Source organism: Scardinius erythrophthalmus, assembly GCF_964197995.2.
Source record: "Scardinius erythrophthalmus genome assembly, chromosome: 24".
In the NCBI taxonomy this organism is placed as follows: Eukaryota; Metazoa; Chordata; class Actinopteri; order Cypriniformes; family Leuciscidae; genus Scardinius; species Scardinius erythrophthalmus.
In genome coordinates this window covers 2,866,105-2,886,204 of record NC_138244.1, presented here as the reverse complement: position 1 = coordinate 2,886,204, position 20,100 = coordinate 2,866,105, and the positions used below count along the sequence as shown (strand labels likewise).

Below are 20,100 nucleotides of genomic sequence, written 5' to 3'. Positions count from 1 at the left end.
GAGTTGTCGGTCGACTAAATGTACATTTTTAAGGCTTATGCTACTTTTTTTTTTTTTTACACTTTTTGAGTATCTGTGCCCGGTTGCATAAAGCACCTTAAGTTTTTCCCTTAAGTATGATACTTAAGGGGCGATTTCCCCTTACCTAAGAGAATAACTTAAGGGTGTTGCATATAATCTCTTAAACGTTCTCTTAAGGTAAGGGAAACATTTAAGTGTTTCACGTCAGCGATCCTGGATTCACGTTATAAAAGTCTGTTGTTGCCATAGATAAGCAAAACACTAACACTAGCAATTTGTCAGCTTCATCAAATAAAGTAGGCTAGGATATCGGAATGGATAAAGAAAACAAAAAAAGAAAGCCTAATTGGACAGAGAAGGAAAAATGCATTCTTCTTGACGAATATGGTAAAAGGTTGCAAAAATTGACTGTTGCATTTAAATGACGGGAAAGAGCCCCCGCAACTCGGTGAACCACTCTGCTGACGGGCGATTTATGCACGTGGAAAACATCTCCTAGCCTGGTAATATCAAACTCTGCTACTTCGCTTTGCTTCGTAGACAGAGACAGATTAACTTCCACTGTAAACACATGTATGATGCGAAAACAAAACCATCGAGCGAAATACCGGAGTGAACATGGCTGTGAACGACTTTTGCAGATTATGTGAAGTAAATCTACGCATCCAGGGAACAATCAGCGTCTACGTCACGGCTCTCAGCCCGCCCTCTGTTCGTTGATTGGCCCGGCTGTTTTCAGGCCGGAGGAAAACAGGGAGATAGGTCGCTATCTCAGACTGAGTACAGAAGCAAACTGAAATTGAGCGGAAGTACGAAGTCTGACGTAGTCAGGCTAAACATCTCCCACTACCGTCTGAAAACTCCCAGTTGCAAAGAAACGCAGTGCTATAAGCAGTTGTAACACCGCAGGTAAAGAGTGGTTGCGATGTGTGACATGGTCAAGGTCGCCGTCTAGTTTGTTAGTGATGTCAAATATTGTGCGTCAATCAAATCGGTATTCTTGCAACATTTTTTCAATACTAAGATGGTCCAAAGGGTTCTCCCTATCCCAAAAAATTCTTCTTGGCACATAATGATCTTTCCATAAATTCAGCCATGTCGTCTTATTTTTGTCCGCGTTACTCTTAAGGTTACGATTTCCAAACCTTAAGTTATACTTAGGGAAATGACTGTTAAGGGGTTTTATGCAACACTTAACGCTTTTTAAGGGATTACTTAAGTGAAAAAACAGCATTTAAGGGAAATTCTAAGTGTTTATGACGTTTCACTTAAAGAAACCCTTAAGTAACACTTAAGTTTTTTTTTTCTGCAACACCCTTAGGTTTAAGGGAAACATAAGGGCGAACTTAAGGGAAAATTACACTTAAGGTGCTTTGTCCAACCGGGCACTGTACTTTACTCAAGTATTGTTTTTTTCTGGAAACTTTTTACTTTAACTTCACTACATTTGAAAGACAATATCATACTTTTCACTCCACTATATTACTTTTGATACTTAAGTCGTTTTAAAAACGAGTACTTCTGTACTTTTACTTTTTAAGTGTAAGTCAGTCTTGACTAACTTTACCCTGTAATGGAATGATATTTGACCAGTGGTATCTGTACTTTCACTCAAGTGAGGGAGTTGTGTTTGTCCATGGCACAGAATCAGATCAAACACGGTTTACAAGCCAGAACAGTCTGAGGAAATATGTGGCTGGATTTCGATGTGAAAAGACTTTGACTAGAGGAAGCATTTAAGAATTAAAGAGGAAGGAGTCTGAAACAGTGGACAGTGACTGAACATGAGGAGAGTTTAAAGAGAGAAAGTGAAACTATCATCACTGTGAGCATCAGTGCAGTTACTACTAGATCCTGAGGGAATATAGTTAAAGTTCGAGCACATTCAACATGAGTTTCCAGATCCACTTTACAGATATTAGACACGGACTGGAGAGAAGAAGAGTTTCTGTGGCGAATTCAGAAGAGGAGCTCAGGAACACCACAGTGCAGGAGTTAAAGAGAAAACTCATTCCTGAAGACCAGCGTAAGTCCAACACTTCAGTCTTCTGTGTGCATTAGCTAACATATGTGAAGGAGATTGTGATGTTAACCAAGAAAATCTGTATTTAAATGTAGATTCAGCTCTTATTAACGGAGAAGCCTGAGATTGAGAAGTTAGCAAATAAATAACATAGTTCAGAAAGCACATATTAATGAAGAAAACATCGCTCTCTGATATGTATGTGTGTGTGTTTGTGTGTGTGTGTGTGTGTGTGTGTGTGTGTGTGTGCGCGTGTTCGCTATGACACTATGGGCCCTATTTTAACGATCTGAAAGAAAGTATAAAGCGCGAAACGCAAGTAAATTTGTGGGCGGATCTCGACGCAAATCTAAAATGTGTTGGTCTGAAGTCGCTTCATTACTCATAGGTGTGGTTTGGGACGTAACCTGAAATAAACCAATCAGAGCGACATCTCACATTCCCTTTAAGAGCAGGCGCGCTTGTTCCATGGCGGATTGCTATTATAACGGCGGATTTGCCAGGAGCGGTTCACAGCCGAGGAGACCGACGTTCTCGTCAGGGCCGTAAAACACAGGAAGTGACATTGGGGATGGAGAAACACACCCAGATTAGCTTCGCTTAAACAGGCGTATAATTGGGTAAATGTGTAAGCTAGATTTATGCTTTTATAATAAACTATCGATCTATCTGTAAGGAATAATTGACGACAGGTCGTTGAATTATTAGAAAAATAATGCACACCCGAGGTGGTAATGCGGTCACGTCGCGAAGCGGAGTACTGTGGCCGTTCACCTCGGGTGTGCATTATTTTTCTAATAATTCAACGGCCTGAAGTCAATTATTCCGCTTATACTACAGTTACCACACCTCGAAACATTGTTCAGATAATGTATTTCAAGACGTTTGTAAAGTTTTTGTCATTAAAACGCTCTTGTATGTAGGACTAATTTCTTACGCATCTAAACCAATGCCTCCGTTGCTAATTCCAAAACGTCATTTTAGAGTTAGTAACGGAGGTTTGAGCCACTGATAGCAGACTAATGCTGGGACACACGACTAGCTGACACATTCTCTGACTGTTTTCATCGACTGCAGCAGATTTTAAACACCGACTTTGAACACAGTCTGAACGCGCTGAACACGCGCTTGGGCATGATCAGTCATACGTATCAAATTACATTCATAACCGGCCTTAAAGTGTGTCCCCAGTTCTTAATGCAGTTATTAGAGAGATGTTGCAATAATGAGACAGAAAAGCATGTGCGTCAATATTATTATTTATTTATTAATTCAATTCCTTTGAATTAATTCGAATTCATTCTTTTTTTTTCTATTATTGACAGATGACAGACTAGCCAAATAAATGAAACACAAAGCCCTTTTAACAAGTAGGCCTATCAATAATTATTTATTTGTTATATTATCTGCAATAATAATCCGTGCTGCAGGACTATCCATTTATTTAGCCTATATTCAGTTTAATTTTCTACTGATAGGACTATATACTTTATGTATTCGAATTAAACTGCATGTTTCCATTGATTGTGAAGCTAGACATTGAAAATTGCAGATCAAGCGCATGCGGCTAAATGCTTTTTCTTGTTATGAATTGTATCCTATTTTCCGTTATTACCGTTAACTACGCGAAGTGATATGGAACTGTAATGCGGTCAAGACCTGCCTGGAACTACTTTAGCTGTGCGTTTCCCTGATAATAATGCACACCTTAGAACGTTCGTCAACCAATCAGATTCAAGCATTCAACGGCCCTGTAGTATAAATTGTAATAATGTATGGTTTGCAAAAATGAGAACTGTAGATGAGAGAAGCAAAGTGTGTGTGTGTTGTGCACACGCTACATTATGGCCAAGCATGCGCCCTTAAAATAGCATCTGAATAACATGCGCAACGCTCCACTGACTTTAGACGAGGTTTCTCCTGGTCTGTGGCGGGATTGTTTTCTGAAACTGCAAAATAGCACCAGAGAACGTTTGCGCCGGAACACGCCTCCTCTTTTCGCTGAACCGCCCCCGGGAGCGCAAGTTCATTCCCTAATTTACCGACGTGCGTCTGTGGAGGGAAAAGTCCACCAGCGAACACAAAAACAACAGGCTTTTTTAGAATATGAGAATGACAAAAATGACATGAAACATCACATATTTTGATTGGTTCTTAATAGACCAGCCCTATTGTTACTAGGTAACCAAACTCTGTTGTTGTTATTACTCTTGAAATCAGAAGGTTTCAAACCTAGTCATCTGTCTAGTTTCATTTCCTCTATTTGTTATTTATACACACACACACACACACACACACACACACACACACACACACACACACACACACACTCAAAGTCACAAGTTTTACCTTGGTTTCGAACAGTAAATTTTGTTCAAGTGTTAGAATGTTATGTTATTTATGATTAGTTTAAAAGACAGTTTACTGTTTTACTAATTAAAAAATCTATCACGTGTCGATTAAATTAAAAATCAACATATCACATATTTTAAAATATTACATAATTCAATGAAGCATTTTTGTCTAATACACCGACCAATCAAGTATTCAAGACACTTACATGTATGTATATTGATACACAGTTTTCTATGCAGTAAACATAATTATGCTATTATAGATAATTATGCAGCAATAGCATAATAGTAGAGTACTACTGGTCAAAAATTTGGACAACTATTTTAATGTTTTTTTTTTTTTTTTTTTTTTAAGAAGTCTCTTATGCACATCAAGCCTGCATTTATTTGATCAAAAATACAGAAAAAAATGATTACAATTAAAAATAATAATTTTCTATTTTAATATACTCTTTAATATAGTCTTTAGTGTCACATGATTCTTCAGAAATCATTCTAATATGATGATTTATTATCAATGTTGGAAACAGTTTTTTATGTGATACTTTTTTCAGGATTCATTGATGAATAAAAAGTTAAATAGAACAACATTAAATAAAAATATAAATTCTTTCATAAGTCTTTACTGTCATTTTTTAAATCAATTTAGCACATCCTTGCTGAATAAAAGTATTAATTAATGTATTTATTTATTTATTTATTTATTTATTTATTTATTTAGATAGAAAGAAAGAAAGAAAGAAAATTTCTGACCCCAAACATTTGAACGGTAGTGTATATTAATACAAAATATTTCTATTTTAAGATTCTGTTCTTTTTTTAACTAAGAGTCCTGAAAACCTAACAAATGTTATAAGTAAAACAATTATTTCAAATTGTAGTAACATTTCACAATATTACAGTTTTTTTCTGTATTTTAAATCAAATAAATTTGGCTAAATTAGGCTACTTTTATTATACTTATATACTTATATATATATATATATATATATATATATATATATATATATATATATATATATATATATATATATATATATATATATCCCTTTTTTACATTCGAGCCCCTGCCCCTGAGGAACTCTCTGCATGTCCCTGATGAGGAGAATATGTTGAGGTCATTCAGACCTGAGCGATTTTGTGTTCGTTTGTGTTGTTGTTTCGTCAAATCAAAAGTCAAAGTTCTATGAAGGAAATTAATGTGAATCGATCTCAAGTGTCATACTGGAACAGATTCTGCTAAATGCTTTACATTGAGCTTAAAATGAGCCATGTGAGACATTAAATCACTACTAATATATGAATAGCATTTTACTCTTGGAACAATAGTGCTTGTGGTGCTCTTTATTTTTAAAAGTTTTATGATAATTTTCAGTTTCTGCGCATATAAAATGTTATTCTTTTAATGATCTTGTCTTCAGATCTCCTGTAAATTGACACTTAAAGCTCCTTTCATTGGTGTCAGCAGAGGGTATTTGTTGGCTACTGTACTATGTATGTTTGTTTCTGTGTTCATGATTTTAACCGTTTTTCTTACCATTATTATACTTGGAAGAATTTTAATTATTTATATTTGTTTCTATATTTCTAGATGACTGTATTTTAATGAAGAAGCAGAATAATGTTAGAATTAGCAATAAAAAATAATTAATGAATTGGGGGGGTTGGGGGGGGGGTTCAACAAAAGGGAGGTTTGAGACATTTGTATATTAATTTTCAACATCAGATCAAGTTAAATACTATTTTAACTTTTATTTTAAATTTATTTTATATCTGGTTCCCAATTTGCAACAACGTTACCAGAATTTTACTTATTTTTAACAGCGTACTTTTTTAAAAAAAAAGAATAATCATAATAAACTTTTCATAGTTTTAGAGATTCTTCTTACAGTAATTTTGGTCACAGGGTTGATGAATGTGATTGTGATATATTTTTTAATGAATAAAATAGTAAACTGTATATCAAACTAATATTAACTAACATCTAACCTTACTTCCCTTTTCAGGCCTAACAAAACTAACACTCTGAAACACATTGTACTGAAACGTTCTGTACTTTGGCTGAATGTATGCGTGCCTTTAGGCAAAAAAAAAAAATCCTGGCTTTGGTTGTGTGAGTGTAAAAATAACAAAAAGGGGAAATGAAACTAGACAGATGACTAGTTGTTAGAACCTTGTGATTAACAATGAAGTAATCATTAAAACAAAGTTTGCTCTTTTTTGCTTCATATTGCGAGGTTTACATATGAAGAACCAATCAAATTCATATCATTTTACCATACCTCTCTATTCTATAAAAACTGTTGTATCCGTGTTTTCTGGTAGGATTCTCAATGGAAATTGTCTGAGATCCTCCGGCCTTGCTTCTTTTTGGGAGATTCTCGGAGAATTGCTCGAGTACTCTCCCGGCCGTGATTAAAGCATTTAGAGGACATTTGCTGAAGGCTGTTTGTCAATTATTCCTGCGCATGAATAGGGCTGGGTATCGTTCAAAAAATTTCGATACCAATACCGATACCGATACCTTGATTTCGATACCGGTTCCTGAACGATACTTTTTTCGATACCAATTTTATGAAATCCATTTTAACAAGATAACATAACACATTACCTCAGAAAAACTTTGGTTTTATTTTTTCTGTTTGACTCATGCTCCTTAGTCAGTGCACAAAGGAACAAAATATTCCTTATACATATACATAAGGAACAAAATATTTTTTTATAAAGAGCTCATGCTCACCAAAGCTGAATTTGTTTGATCAAAAATACAGTAAAACTTGTAATATTGTGGAATAGTATTACAATTTAAAATCTTATTTGAATATATTTCAAAATGTAATTTTTTCCTGTGTTGTCAAAGCTGAATTTTCTAAATCATTACTTCAGTGTCACATGATCCTTCAGAAATATGAAAACAGTTTTTGGAAACTATGATTCATTTTTTCATGATTCTTTGATGAATAAAAATTTCAAAAGAACAGCATTTATTTGAAAAAGAAATCTTTTGTAACATTACACGTTTTAAGGTCATTTTTGATCACTTTAATGCATCCTTACTGAAAAAAAACAACACATTTTTGAACGGCAGTGTGAACATTCAGTAAATTGCAATATAAGCACAGTCAGAGTGATCAACAAGGTATCTCTTCATTTACTAGTCAAAGACGGAGCAACTTTCTGCTCTTATGTTTACTCCGTGCACTGTCAAGGGCTTCATCATATCTGTCGCGGTAACGGTCTTTGCAGCAATTATTTTACCGCAAATACTGCATCGCGCGCTGTTGGCATCGAGCCTGGAGAAATGTAGCCACACTTTTGATCGACTTTTCCACATCTTTAGGGTATTGTGAGTGTGTGTGCTCGCGTCTCACTGAGTATGTGCGCGAGTTTGTGTGTGTGTGCTCGCGTCTCATATGAGAATGTGCGTGGACAGTTTGTGTGCGCGCGCGCGCGTCTCATATCTATGTGCGCAGAGAGTTCCGCGCGTGTGTAGAGTTGTTTGCGTGTATGTGCGTGAGCGACTTTAGGCGTGTCGTTGTGCATTTTATATGTATTTGTTTGAGCACTGACGTTGATGAGTTAACCCCTTAGGTATCGAAATCTGGTACCGAAAAACAAGTCATTTTTCGATACTCGATAGTATCGAGGCAATTCGGTCGGTACCTAAAAATCGAACTCGGTACCCAGCCCTACGCATGAAGCAAGCTAGTTAGGTGAACAGGTATTTAGACTCAGCTGAAGTCGACTGTAGACATGCTGGAGTATAGACTAAATGTCGACTGCAGACATTAGGGGATGTCGATTTGTAGACGAGACCCAGATAGACTAAACATCAGCAGTTAACGTTAGGGGACGTCGATTTGTAGACGAGACCCAAGTACGTAGTTAGGTTTAAGGAAAAATCTACCACATGATCAACACTGTACAGTTTGTGTTAAAACTGAGACAATGGATTGAGATTATTTTCTTGTCCTCCCATCATGCAGTAGAAAGAGCCCAGATGATGTCACTTCCTGGGTGTCACAGTTTTAAGATATGCTCTGTTTTTGAAATGAGGAAAATCATGTCAGAAGTAACAAGGTTGAGTGAAACGCAGGACACAGATAATGCTAATAACAATTATTAATTTAAAACTAGTTAAAGCCGTGGCTTTGAGCATGTGAAGTTTCTACAGACATTGCAACAGTCGTGAAATGACGTCAAACATACTCGGTTACTAACGTAACCTCGGTTCCCTGAGAGTAGGGAACGAGTATTGCGTAGCTAATACGCAGTGCGGAAACCCCTTTCCTCGAGTAATATTGAAGCTAATAATTTAAAACACTGTGCAGCTGTACGGCGAACACAGTAGAGCGTCTAGCTCGCCCATTGGCTGTTCTGCGGCAACTGCACATCCTATGGCATCAATCAGGTGACTTGGCGCCAACTACGTCAGAGCGCACCCAAATGGGTGTGGACTAAGCTCATAAATATCGCCCAAACTGGCCATATAGCAGATTTAAATTGACTAAAGCGACAAACCCTGACAGATTGCAATAGTGCGGCAGGCTACACAATACTCGTTCCCTACTCTCAGGGAACCGAGGTTACGTTAAGTCAAGTCTCAAGTATATTTGTATAGCGCTTTTCACAATACAGATTGTATCAAAGCAGCTTCACAGTATTAAATCAAAATAGCACAACAAGGGTTGTTTTTTTTAGTTGAAAAAACGTCCACGTTTGGTAAGGCAGATCAATAGTATTATTGATTGATTAAATTAAATTAAATATCCCCAACTGAGCAAGCCAAAGGCAACAGTGGCAAGGAACCGAAAAACTCCATCAAGTGACCTAATGGTGACCTAAAACTCCATCAGGTGACCTAATGGAGAAAAAAAAAGAAAAAAAACCTTGGGAGAACCCAGGCTCAGTCGGGGGCCAGTTCTCCTCTGGCGTTTATGAACTAGAGGCTGGATTTAACTGTAAGATTAAAAATATTATATGAATGCCTGGCTGAAGAGATGCGTCTTTAATCTAGTTTTAAACTGGGAGAGCGAGTCCGAGCAACGAACAGTATCAGGAAGGCTATTCCAGAGTTTTGGAGCTAAATGTGAAAATGCTCTCCCTCCTTTGGTGGATCTGGATATCCTAGGTATGACCAAAAGCCTCGAATTTATTGATCTTAAAGAGCGCGATGGATTATAGGGCGATAGAAGATCCGTTAAATAGACTGGAACTAAGCCGTTTAGGGCTTTATAAGTCTGTAGCAATGCCTTGTAATTAATACGTGACTTTATAGGTAACCAATGTAGTGATGATAAAATCGGTGTTATATGATCATAATTTCTTGATCTAGTAAGAACTCTAGCGGCTGCATTTTGGACTAACTGTAGCTTGTTTATTGAGGACGCAGGACAACCAGCTAATAAAGCATTACAGTAATCTAGTCTCGAGGTCATGAATGCATGAACTAACTTTTCTGCATCAGTTAATAACCGATAGTAACCGAGGCCATGCCTCTCCTAGAGTGAGCTTTAGTGCCTATGGGACAAACCTGGCCCACAGAGGTGTATGCCAGGGAAATTGCATCCACTATAAAGCAAACAAAGAGCTGATCTGACTGCCTAAACGGCGCAGAACGCTCCAAGTAGACTTTAAGAGCTCTGACAGGACAGAGCAAATTATCTTCCCCATCGTTTTCTGTGGGTAGAAGTGCTGATAATGTGATAACATGAGCTCTGAACAGAGTTGAGAGCACATAACCATGCCTTGGCTTGAGGGTGACTCTGGAGTCACCTAACCCAAATTCCAGGCAGGAAGGGCTCACAGAAAGCGCCTGCAAATCTCCCACCTGCTTGACTGATGGCAGGGCTAGCAGCAGAGCAGTTTTCAGCGACAGTGGTTTAAGATCAACCGATTGCAGCAGTTCAAACGGCGGACCCTTCAGGGCTCCGAGGACTGTGGAGAGGTCCCATGCTGGTACAGTAGGGGACCTGGGGGGTTCATCCTCCTGGCACCCTAAGGAAAAGAACAATGAGATTGTTTCTCCCCAGTGACTGGCCAGCCACAGGAGCGTGATAAGCTGCTATGGCTGCCACATACACTTTGAGCATGGATGGGGAGCGATCCACATCCAGGAGTTCTTGTAAAAAGGAGAGTATAATCGACACTTCGCATGACTGGGGATCGAGGTTTCTGACTGAGCACCAGCCAGTGAATACTGACCACTTCAGGGCATAGAGGCACCTGGTAGATGGTGCTCTAGCCTCAGTAATGGTATTCAAGACCTTTTCTGGGAGGTACCAGGATACCTGTTGAGGAGCCACACATGGAGGGCCTATAAGTCAGGGCGAGGGTGCCAAATTGTCCCGTTCGCCTGTGTGAGGAGATCCTTCCTCATTGGCATTGGCCAGGGAACAATTTCCGTCATCTGCACCAGCTCTGGAAACCACGCTTGGGTTCTCCAGAGGGGGGCTACTAGAAGGACTGGGCATCCGCTTTCCTTGATCCGTCTGAGGACCTGAGGGATCATAGATACTGGCGGGAACGCATATAGAGAGAGACTGAGCCAGTGATGGGCCAAAGCGTCTCAGCTCTTTGAAAAGAACGTTGCGCAATGAGTGTTGTTTTCTGAGGCAAAGATGTCGCCCTCCGCCCTTCCGAATACACTCCATATCAGACGAACCGCCTGTGGGTTGAGAGACCACTCGCCTGGGGGAGTGTTGTTTCTCGATAGCATGTCCGCGCCCAGATTCTGGTCTCCCGGGACATAAGCGGCTCTCAGAGAGCGCGGTTGGCATGCGACCAAAAAAGGAGACTTCTGGCCATGACGTACAGCTTGCCTGATCTGAGGCCACCCTGTCGATTTATATAGGACACCACTGACATGTTGTCCATGCGGACTAGGACGTGGTGTCCCCTGAGGTCTGGCAGTTGATGTGTAAACTTTTCTCCAGGCTCGACCAAAGGCCAGAGGCAGATTTGCCCTCGTACAGCGCTCCCCAACCCTGGTTGGAGGCGTCTGTGAAAATAACTCTCATCCTGGAGGCCACGCCCATAAGCACGCCCGACTGGTACCAGTTTTGGCTTTCCAGGGAGCCAGAGCTCTGATGCAGTGCTGGTTCACCATAATGTGCAGGTGTCCTGACTGCCACGCATGGGCTGGCACATGGCGCTTTAGCCAATACTGAAGGGGGCGCATATGCAGTAATCCTAGCTGGAGAACTGACAATGTAGTGGCCATAAGACCGAGAAGCCTCTGGAACTTCCTGAGGGGTGTGTGTGCACCTGCCCTGAAGGAGGCTATCAGCTGATGGATAGAGAGAGCACGTTCCGATGTGAGTCATCTCACCGAGGTCTCGATGACCGCCTGACAACTGCGGGGTCTGCGAGCGAATTGGAGCAAACGCCTCGCTTTATAATGTTCAAAACCCAGTTCGACTCTTTGGGGATGGCTTGCCAGGCCTGGGCCCTTGTGGCTAGGGTTTGAATATAAATTGGGGCTGGGCTGCCTACCATAGGGGGACCTAAAACCCTTGTATTGTTTTTTTTTTTGTTTTTTTCATTTTCCCTTCTGGGCTGTGACAAACCCGACACAGAGATAGAGTGACAACTGAGGGATGGCCGCCTAGCATGGGGGGACCTAATATCCTTGTTTTGTGTCTTGTGCACGTTTTCCCCTCTGGGTTGTGACGAGCCCGACACAGAGAGGGAGGGCCGCCTAGCATAGGGGGACCTAACACCCTTGTGTTGTGTTTTGTGCATATTTTCCCTACTGGGCTGTGACAAGCCCAACATAGAGATAGAGTGACAACTGAGGGAGGGCCGCCTAGTGAAGGGGGAACTATTACCCGTGTTATGTGTGTGTGAAACATGCTCATTTTGTGCTTTATTATTTTCAGTGGAGCATGTCTATGATGGGCTCGGACTGATTTGTGAACACTCATGTCTCGATCTATCAGAGCTGCTGTGGAAGTAGTGACTATCTGTGGTGGGACACGCTTCACAGCGGGCGCGCCGACTGCAGAAATAGTGTGCGGTATCAGTGGCGCGTGCCTTGTAACGGGCCTGGTGGCTGATTCGAGAACATTTCCAGCCACCTGTGAGCGGGAGGCTTGAAGGGGAAACATTTATTTCTCGCTGTTTGTGCTGCTGTGAGAACAGCGTTTGTCTTTACAGCGGGCCCCTGACTGCAGCTATAGTTTGCTCTGTTTGTTTGGATTGATAGAGGAGTGCAAGTCTCTCTCTGTAGAATGTGAGTCACGTGGGGCCGGCGTGGGCTCACCTGTTTTTGAACGATCATTAATACTCAAACCTTTCTGTACGTAAGGAAGATGGCCCTTTCGGGCCCTTTCTGCAGTTAAAGCATCTACAGTTTCCTGAGCTAAGAGGGAACTGTAAGGATGAGCGAGCTCCCTTGAAGAAAGTTAGTGGGCTCACAAGTTTCTGACACTCATTGAGGGGTGCGTGCAAAACCAGGCGCAAGTTATATTTCTCTCTTTGAATTATTTTTATGTATTGAAAATTAAATTTAATATTTTTTTCTTTCATGTCAGACCTGATGGAAGAGAGCGAGAAAACTGAAGAACTGAGTGAAGTGGAGGAGGAACATCATGTCCAACCTGGTGAAAAACCTTTGAGTCGCTCAAAGACTAAAAAGACATTTTTAAAGAAAAGAAGAGCCAAAAAATCTTTCACCTGCACTCAGTGTGGAAAGAGTATCACAACCAAACGAAGTCTTGAGCGTCACATGAGGATCCACACCGGAGAGAAGCCGTTCACATGTGATCAATGTGGGAAGAGTTTCCCATACAAACAAAATCTTGAGCGTCACATGAGGATCCACACCGGAGAGAAGCCGTTCATATGTGATAAATGCGGCAAAACATTTCTTAGTTCATCAGACCTGAAGAAACACCTGACAGTTCATACAAAGGAGAAGCCGCATTCATGTTCTGTGTGTGGAAAGAGTTTTTCACTGCTGCCATATTTACATACACATCAGAAAATACATACTGGTGTAAGAGAGTACATGTGCTTTGAGTGTGAGAAGACTTTCATTTCAGCGAACAGTTTAAAACTGCACCAGAGAATTCACACTGGAGAAAAACCTTACAAGTGTTCACACTGTGACAAGAGATTCAGTCAGTCAGAACATCTGAAAAAACATGAGAGGATCCACACTGGAGAAAAACCTTACAAGTGTTCACACTGTGACAAGAAATTCAATCTGTCTGCAAATCTGAAAACACATGAGAGGATCCACACTGGAGAAAAACCTTACAAGTGTTCACACTGTGACAAGAGATTCAGTCGATCAGAACATCTGAAAAATCATGAGAGGATCCACACTGGAGAAAAACCTTACAAGTGTTCACACTGTGACAAGAGATTCAGTCGATCAGAACTTCTGAAAACACATGAGAGGATCCACACTGGAGAAAAACCTTACAAGTGTTCACACTGTGACCAGAGATTCAGTCAGTCAGCAAATCTGAAAACACATGAGAGGATCCACACTGGAGAAAAACCTTACAAGTGTTCACACTGTGACAAGAGATTCAGTCTATCATCAAATCTGAAAACACATGAGAGGATCCACACTGGAGAAAAACCTTACAAGTGTTCACACTGTGACAAGAGATTCAATTTGTCTGCAAATCTGAAACTACATGAACGGATCCACACTGGAGAAAAACCGCACACGTGTGATCAGTGCGGAACAAGTTTCTCTATTAAAACTACCCTGAAGCAACACATGATGATCCATACAGTGGAGAAACCATATCAACCCAGTCTGACATCACGGTAAGTAGTTTATTTTCATGTGCTGAGTAACAAAGACTCTTCTGTGTAAGTTAGCCACACATCATCCTATAGCCAAATCTCTCCTCTCCACCAGCTGGAACTCAACCAGAATAATACTTTTACCACCGCGGGAACGGTAAAATTATGGGTGTGTATTTGCTGCCTTTTTTCAAAGTCTGTGAGGCGCTACAATCACAGACTTTGAAAAGTGTCAGTTTATTCTCTCTATTCCGTAATCTGCTGGAACTCATTGAGAGCGATTGAGAGATAGTAGCAGATGAATTCAAGTGAAACATTGTAGTTAAATGAATTCATAATCACAATACTGAAATTATTGAAGTTAAATTGAATAAATTGAATTAATAATGAAAACATTTCAACATAAAACATTGCAATAGAAAAATATTAGGCTACATCAACGAGGCTTTGAAAGAACATAAGACGCTATCTTAACAGCATTCAGACGGTAGCTCTGTGGTCAATGCAACTGTCATGGTTCCTGTCTTGTGTTCCCCTTGTCTTGTGTGAACTTTTGTTGTTTCCTGTTCTGTGCCATGTTTTGTAGTCCTTTATAGTTTTTCTTGTTAATTAGTCATTGAGTTCATTTGTCCTAGCTGTGTCTCGTTTCCCTGATCTGTTCTCTGTGTATTTAAGCCCTGTGTTTTAGTCTCTTCCTTGTCTGTCGTTGTCGTGTTATGTTTGGTTATTCTGTTCCCGAATCCTGTTCCCCAGCCTGAGTCTGTATTTGTCTAGTTTTGAGTTTAAATAAAAGCTGCTGCAAGTAGATCCTGCATCCTTCCCTGCTTCAACCTGCATTTGTGACAGAACGACAGGCCAATTATGGATCTAGCAGCATTAAAGTGGAATCTCCAGCCAAGTAGGCGGCCACGCCTGATTCTTCTTCCCAGGATGGCTGCCGCCACGTCTGCCGAGCCAGAGACTGTTCACGTCACGTCTGCCGAGCCAGAGACTCTTCACGTCACGTCTGCCGAGCCAGAGACTGTTCACGTCAGTCCTGCCGAGCCTGAGCTTCACATCATGCCTGCTGAGCCAGTGTCTCCAGACAAGATGGCCGCTGCCGAGCCAGTGTCTCCGGACAAGATGGCCGCCGCCGCTGCCGGGCCAGTGTCTCTGGACAAGATAGCCGCCACCACGTCACCTGAGCCCTCGGACAAGACGGTTGCCGCCAGGTCTGGATCTGAACGCTCAGCAGAGATGGCCGCTGCCATGGCACCTGAGCCAGTGTCTATTTCTGAGCATAACCCCACAGATGTCCCCGAGAAAAATGTTTGGGGGGGCAGTGGGTCCCTTGATAGGACCATGGAGACCACGCCACCCAGGCCGCCTGAACTGTCTGGTCCGCTCTGGCCACCTGCACAGCCGCCTGCCGCAGTCTCCAGGCCCTCTTCCGCTCCCCGGGCCTGGCCCTCCATCCCGCCCCCGGGCCCACCTCTGCTCCACCACCCTCCCGGACTGTTTTCCTGGGGAGCGTCTGGAATTCGCTCCTTAAGTGTGGGGGGCTATGTCATGGTTCATGTCATGGTTCCTGTCTTGTGTTCCCCTTGTCTTGTGTGCACTTTTGTTGTTTTCTGTTCTGTGCCATGTTTTGTAGTCCTTTATAGTTTTTCTTGTTAAATAGTCATTTAGTTTAAGGGTTAGTTCACCCAAAAATGAAAATTCTGTCAGTAATTACTCGCCCTCATGTTGTTCCAACCCCATAAGACTTTCGTTCATCTTCGGAACACAAATTAACACGTAAAAAAAGCACGTTTTTGCGCACAAAAAGTATTCTCGTCGCTTTATAAACTTAAGATTGAGCCACTGGAGTCACTTGGACTATATTAACAATGTCTTTAATACATTTTCTGGGCCAGCAAGTTATAGTGTCCATAAGCCTGTGGAGGAGTGATCCAGCACTCAGATTTCATCAAAAATATCTTAATTTGTGTTCCGAAGATGAACGAAAGTCTTACGGGGTTGGAACAACATGAGGGTGAGTAATTACTGACAGAATTTTCATTTTTGGGTGAACTAACCCTTTAATTTGTCCCAGCTTCACGTCAGTCCTGACAAGCCTGAGCTTCACATCACGCCTGCCGAGCCAGTGTCTCCGGACAAGATGGCCACCGCCGAGCCAGTGTCTCCGGACAAGATGGCCACAAGATGGCCGCCGCCGAGCCAGTGTCTCTGGACAAGATGGCCACCGCCACGTCACATGAGCTCTCGGACAAGACGGTCGCTGCCACGCCTGGACCTGAGCTCTCAGCAGAGATGGCCGCCGCCACGCCGCCTGAGCTGGTGTCTGTTCCTGAGCATAACCCCATCGCTGCCCCGAGAAATTTTTTGGGGGGCAGTGGGTCCCTTGATAGGCTGGAATCCGCTCCTTAAGTGGGGGTCTATGTCATGAGACATAAGTGTTCATTGAATCCATTGTGAAAACGATTTTCCATGTCTAAAGACGTTTCCATTTTCAACGCCAAATATAAGCAAATCCACGGACAACTAACAGGCATTAGGACGAATGTAAAGAGGGCGCTTGAGACTCACACAATTCAGCAATATTTCTGATGATTTATTGGCGTGAAGTTTCATGCACAATGACAAACAGGAGTGCAACATTCTCGAAAAACAATAAGCAGAGTGGACTGCCATAACATCAAGGAAACACAGTACTGCAGGCTTCAACATGGCTGTGTTTACGATTAGAAATGTCAAACAAATTTTCCCTACGAAGGCGACTGTACCCCGTAGCCCGAATCTGTATGCATGAGACTGTCTGAATACCGGCAGAATTAATTTTTTTTAGTAAAATGAGACACATTATGCAGAAGTATAATTTGCTGTTATGTGTGTTTGTCAGAACCTGCATTCGCTGCAGGCGTATCGTGACGAGCTGGACACGCTCCAGAGAAGGCCGTTAAAATCGATTCCCTATTTTCGTTTTCGAAGCTTATGTTGGCTGGTCCAATCGATTGTGCAATCAATTTTCAAACGTAAAGTGACAGCCCTAATAATAGGCTATAAAATGCATTAACAGGCTAACATAAATATTACAGTAGGGCTAGTCCATGTTTTTTTCGCGATTTGAACCCGTCATCTAAATGGTCGAAACGTAAGTTCTACCATTCGGCCATGAATTTACTCACTGAGAAATGCCCAAACGTTCATTTCTCCAGTGTGTGTTCGCTCACATAAGCGAGAAGCGCTCTTCATTCGTCTCATTCCTCAATAGAATAGTAAAAATAATCAGCTTCATTGCACCTAATTTATTTTTGTTTGTTATTTTTGTTATTAATTTGTTTTTGTTTTTTTGTTATCGCGCTGCTCCTCCGGAGAATAGGCTTCTGTTGCCCACCGACGTCAAGGCCTACAATATGAAATATAGGCTATATTGTTCTCGTCTCTATTTTAACTTTTGATTCTATTTTTCTGTCCTAAAAAAAAAATCTATTCTGTATACCATAGTTGTGGTATTTCATCCTTACTGTTAATTGACATTAACCCCACTTACATTTCAAAATGCGACAATTTTTGCTGTTTTGCACAATATCCCTTTGCGCCACCTGGCGGTCATTTCGCAAATGACTTTGAAATGCGACTGGTCTGTTTTTGCCACGGTGGTTTTGCCGCCTTTTTTGAACTGAAATCAGTGTAAAATGTTTTGTATTCTTATAATAGGAATCATATCTAAACTGTTCTTTCTACTTTCTGATAGAGCTGGAGAGTAAAGAGATCACAAATAACGCATGATTTACGATGAGAGGGGAAGAAATAGCCACATCTCAAATAAAGACTAATTGGTCAGAACTAATCCAGAAGGCTGGACAAACATTTGAGTTTAAAATCTTAGGACCCAAACAAAGCCTTAGGGTTTCGCTAGAGAAGATTCCAGAATGCATTAGAAGATACACTGTCATGGAGTAGCCATGACGGAGTAACCAGACAGATGAGTAACCATGTAGACGAGCAGACAAAAGAACTCAACTCAAGATCAGAAGAACATGGGTTAAACCACTTCATTCAATCTAACTACTCGTCTCAATTTTCTTTCTCTTACTTAGTTTTCTTTTCTTTTCCATTGAGAGTCTCGGTTCTTAGTAAGTTTAGCTGTAAGGTTTCGGTCAATGATTTGAATGCAAATCCCTCTTATATTGCGAATTCCCTATGAATGAATTATTAATTCCATTTGATCCTTACACCTTTTCAGGGGGTGCTTAATAAACTGGTTATCCGTAAAACAACTCTGTCTCTGACTGTAATAAAGTGCACGCTCTCCCTTCCATTACTGTCGTGATCAGTAACGTTAGGCCTGTAACTCTGGAGACTGGAAGCTGGATCACAGACAGTTGGTACAGATCCATCCTCAAGTAATAACGAGAGTAAATGAAGACTGCCATGTTCATTCTCACATCCAACAACACAACATCTCAATCGCTTAGGAGACATTGGTGTCTACAGCTGCTCCGGCGTCGAAACACTGGTGGACTGTGTTTAGCGCACTCAGGCCGCGGGTCAACGCTAAAACTGCAGTGTCCATCAAACACTGTGTAAAAGTGAATTTTGCATAACAGGTTCCCTTTAAGTCACATGATCAATGTCACTATGTTTTTAACATGTGATTAGCCTAGTTCAGAGTCTGAAATATTGATTATTCCTCTCGCATCATGTCTGTTAGAAATGAAACTTGTTTGTTTTTAGCAGAACTGCCAGAAAGCATCAGGAAGGAGAGGACAGAGAGAACGCCAGTGATCCTGCAGAATGAAACATCATGATACTGAAGAACAAAGAGGTTAGTGTTTTTATTCTTGATTCCTCATTTATTCATCATGATGAAGAACATGCTGATGCTCACCTGATTTACATTGTTTCATGACCAAACTAGTGACTTATAACACACATCATCTTCATGACATTAAAATAGATCATAATCGTGCACAGCAGTTGTCCACCAGATTTGATGGGATTGAAATGTCTATTGAACTCATCAGTGATCTTGACTTTGAGCTTCACTTTTCATTTCATGTTTGTCTCTCATTTGAAATCTCACTTGATTTAATGTTTCTTTTAGACCTGATGGATGTGAACAAGAAAGGAAAAACACCCTGCCCTCAAGAAAAGTCTCAAGGTTCACATGAGAGTTCACACCGGAAAGAAACTGTGAAATGTGATCAATGCGGGAAGAGTTTCACTGGAGCCTCCGTTCTGAAATCACTCATTCTGAAGAAGAGCACCTGAAAAATTACACCGGAAAAAAGCTTCCATGTTCAGGGAGCTGACTTTCAACAGAGACATAAAACTGAAATTAATCTTAACTTGTTCATTGTTTGAGATCTGTCTCTGTTCGTTTTCAGTCTTAATTAAACTAATTATCATTTTATCAACAGCTTATTGTTATTGTCCAATTTTATTTGCATCAGGAATAATTTAATAATTTTCAGTTCTGAAAGCCAAGTATTACGTTTGCTTCAGGGGCTTCCCTGCAAATAATAATGTTCTAGGAATGCTCTTTTTTTTTTTTCAACAATAAAATAACTATGGCCACGAGTACTCGTTCGTGACAGCGACGATCGATCATGAACACGATGTTCGCACTGACTTTAAAAACATATTTGTTGGTGAAACAAACTGATTGGTTATTGTTACCTGAGATCTGATTGGTTATTGCAGCATTTGGGGTGGTACCTGAGATCTGATTGGTTATTGGTACCTGAGATCTGATTGGTTAATGCAGCATTTGGGGCGGTACCTGAGATCTGATTGTTCAGCGTTAGACTGCATGCGAAATAAGGTGAAACTGGATTTGAAAGGCAGTGAGGCCTGGAATCACTTTGATCATGACATACAGTTAAGTACAAAATGTGCAGTGCCAATCTGACATATACTTAGCATTAATATGAGAACACGATTGTAATTGAT

The 20,100-nt window shown here is 40.9% G+C and overlaps 1 protein-coding gene across 2 annotated transcripts; it reads left to right on the top strand.

Annotated features, from left to right (window-relative positions):
* The first annotated feature begins 1,647 nt into the window (after positions 1 to 1,647).
* LOC308684387 (uncharacterized protein) lies at positions 1,648 to 19,727 on the top strand. Of its 2 annotated transcripts, none has more exons than XM_081355577.1 (4): positions 1,648 to 2,047; positions 12,933 to 14,184; positions 18,886 to 18,973; positions 19,253 to 19,727. In XM_081355577.1, the coding sequence occupies exons 1-3, from the start codon at positions 1,912 to 1,914 to the stop codon at positions 18,944 to 18,946; spliced, it is 1,449 nt and encodes a 482-aa protein (XP_081211703.1). In that variant the 5' UTR covers positions 1,648 to 1,911; the 3' UTR covers positions 18,947 to 18,973; positions 19,253 to 19,727. The 2 variants fall into 2 exon arrangements, with proteins under 2 accessions (XP_081211703.1, XP_081211702.1); XM_081355576.1 differs by having other exon boundaries at positions 1,844 to 2,047; positions 18,883 to 18,973; positions 19,253 to 19,568.
* The last annotated feature ends 373 nt before the right edge of the window (positions 19,728 to 20,100 follow it).

Excerpts from the sequence above, each read along its gene's own strand:
- LOC308684387 (XM_081355576.1), top strand. The coding sequence starts at position 1,912 with ATGAGTTTCCAGATCCACTTTACAGATATTAGACACGGACTGGAGAGA. Across the intron at positions 2,048-12,932 it reads ACTCATTCCTGAAGACCAGC|ACCTGATGGAAGAGAGCGAG; the intron begins GTAAGTCCAACA and ends CTTTCATGTCAG. Across the intron at positions 14,185-18,882 it reads CAACCCAGTCTGACATCACG|CAGAACTGCCAGAAAGCATC; the intron begins GTAAGTAGTTTA and ends GTTTGTTTTTAG.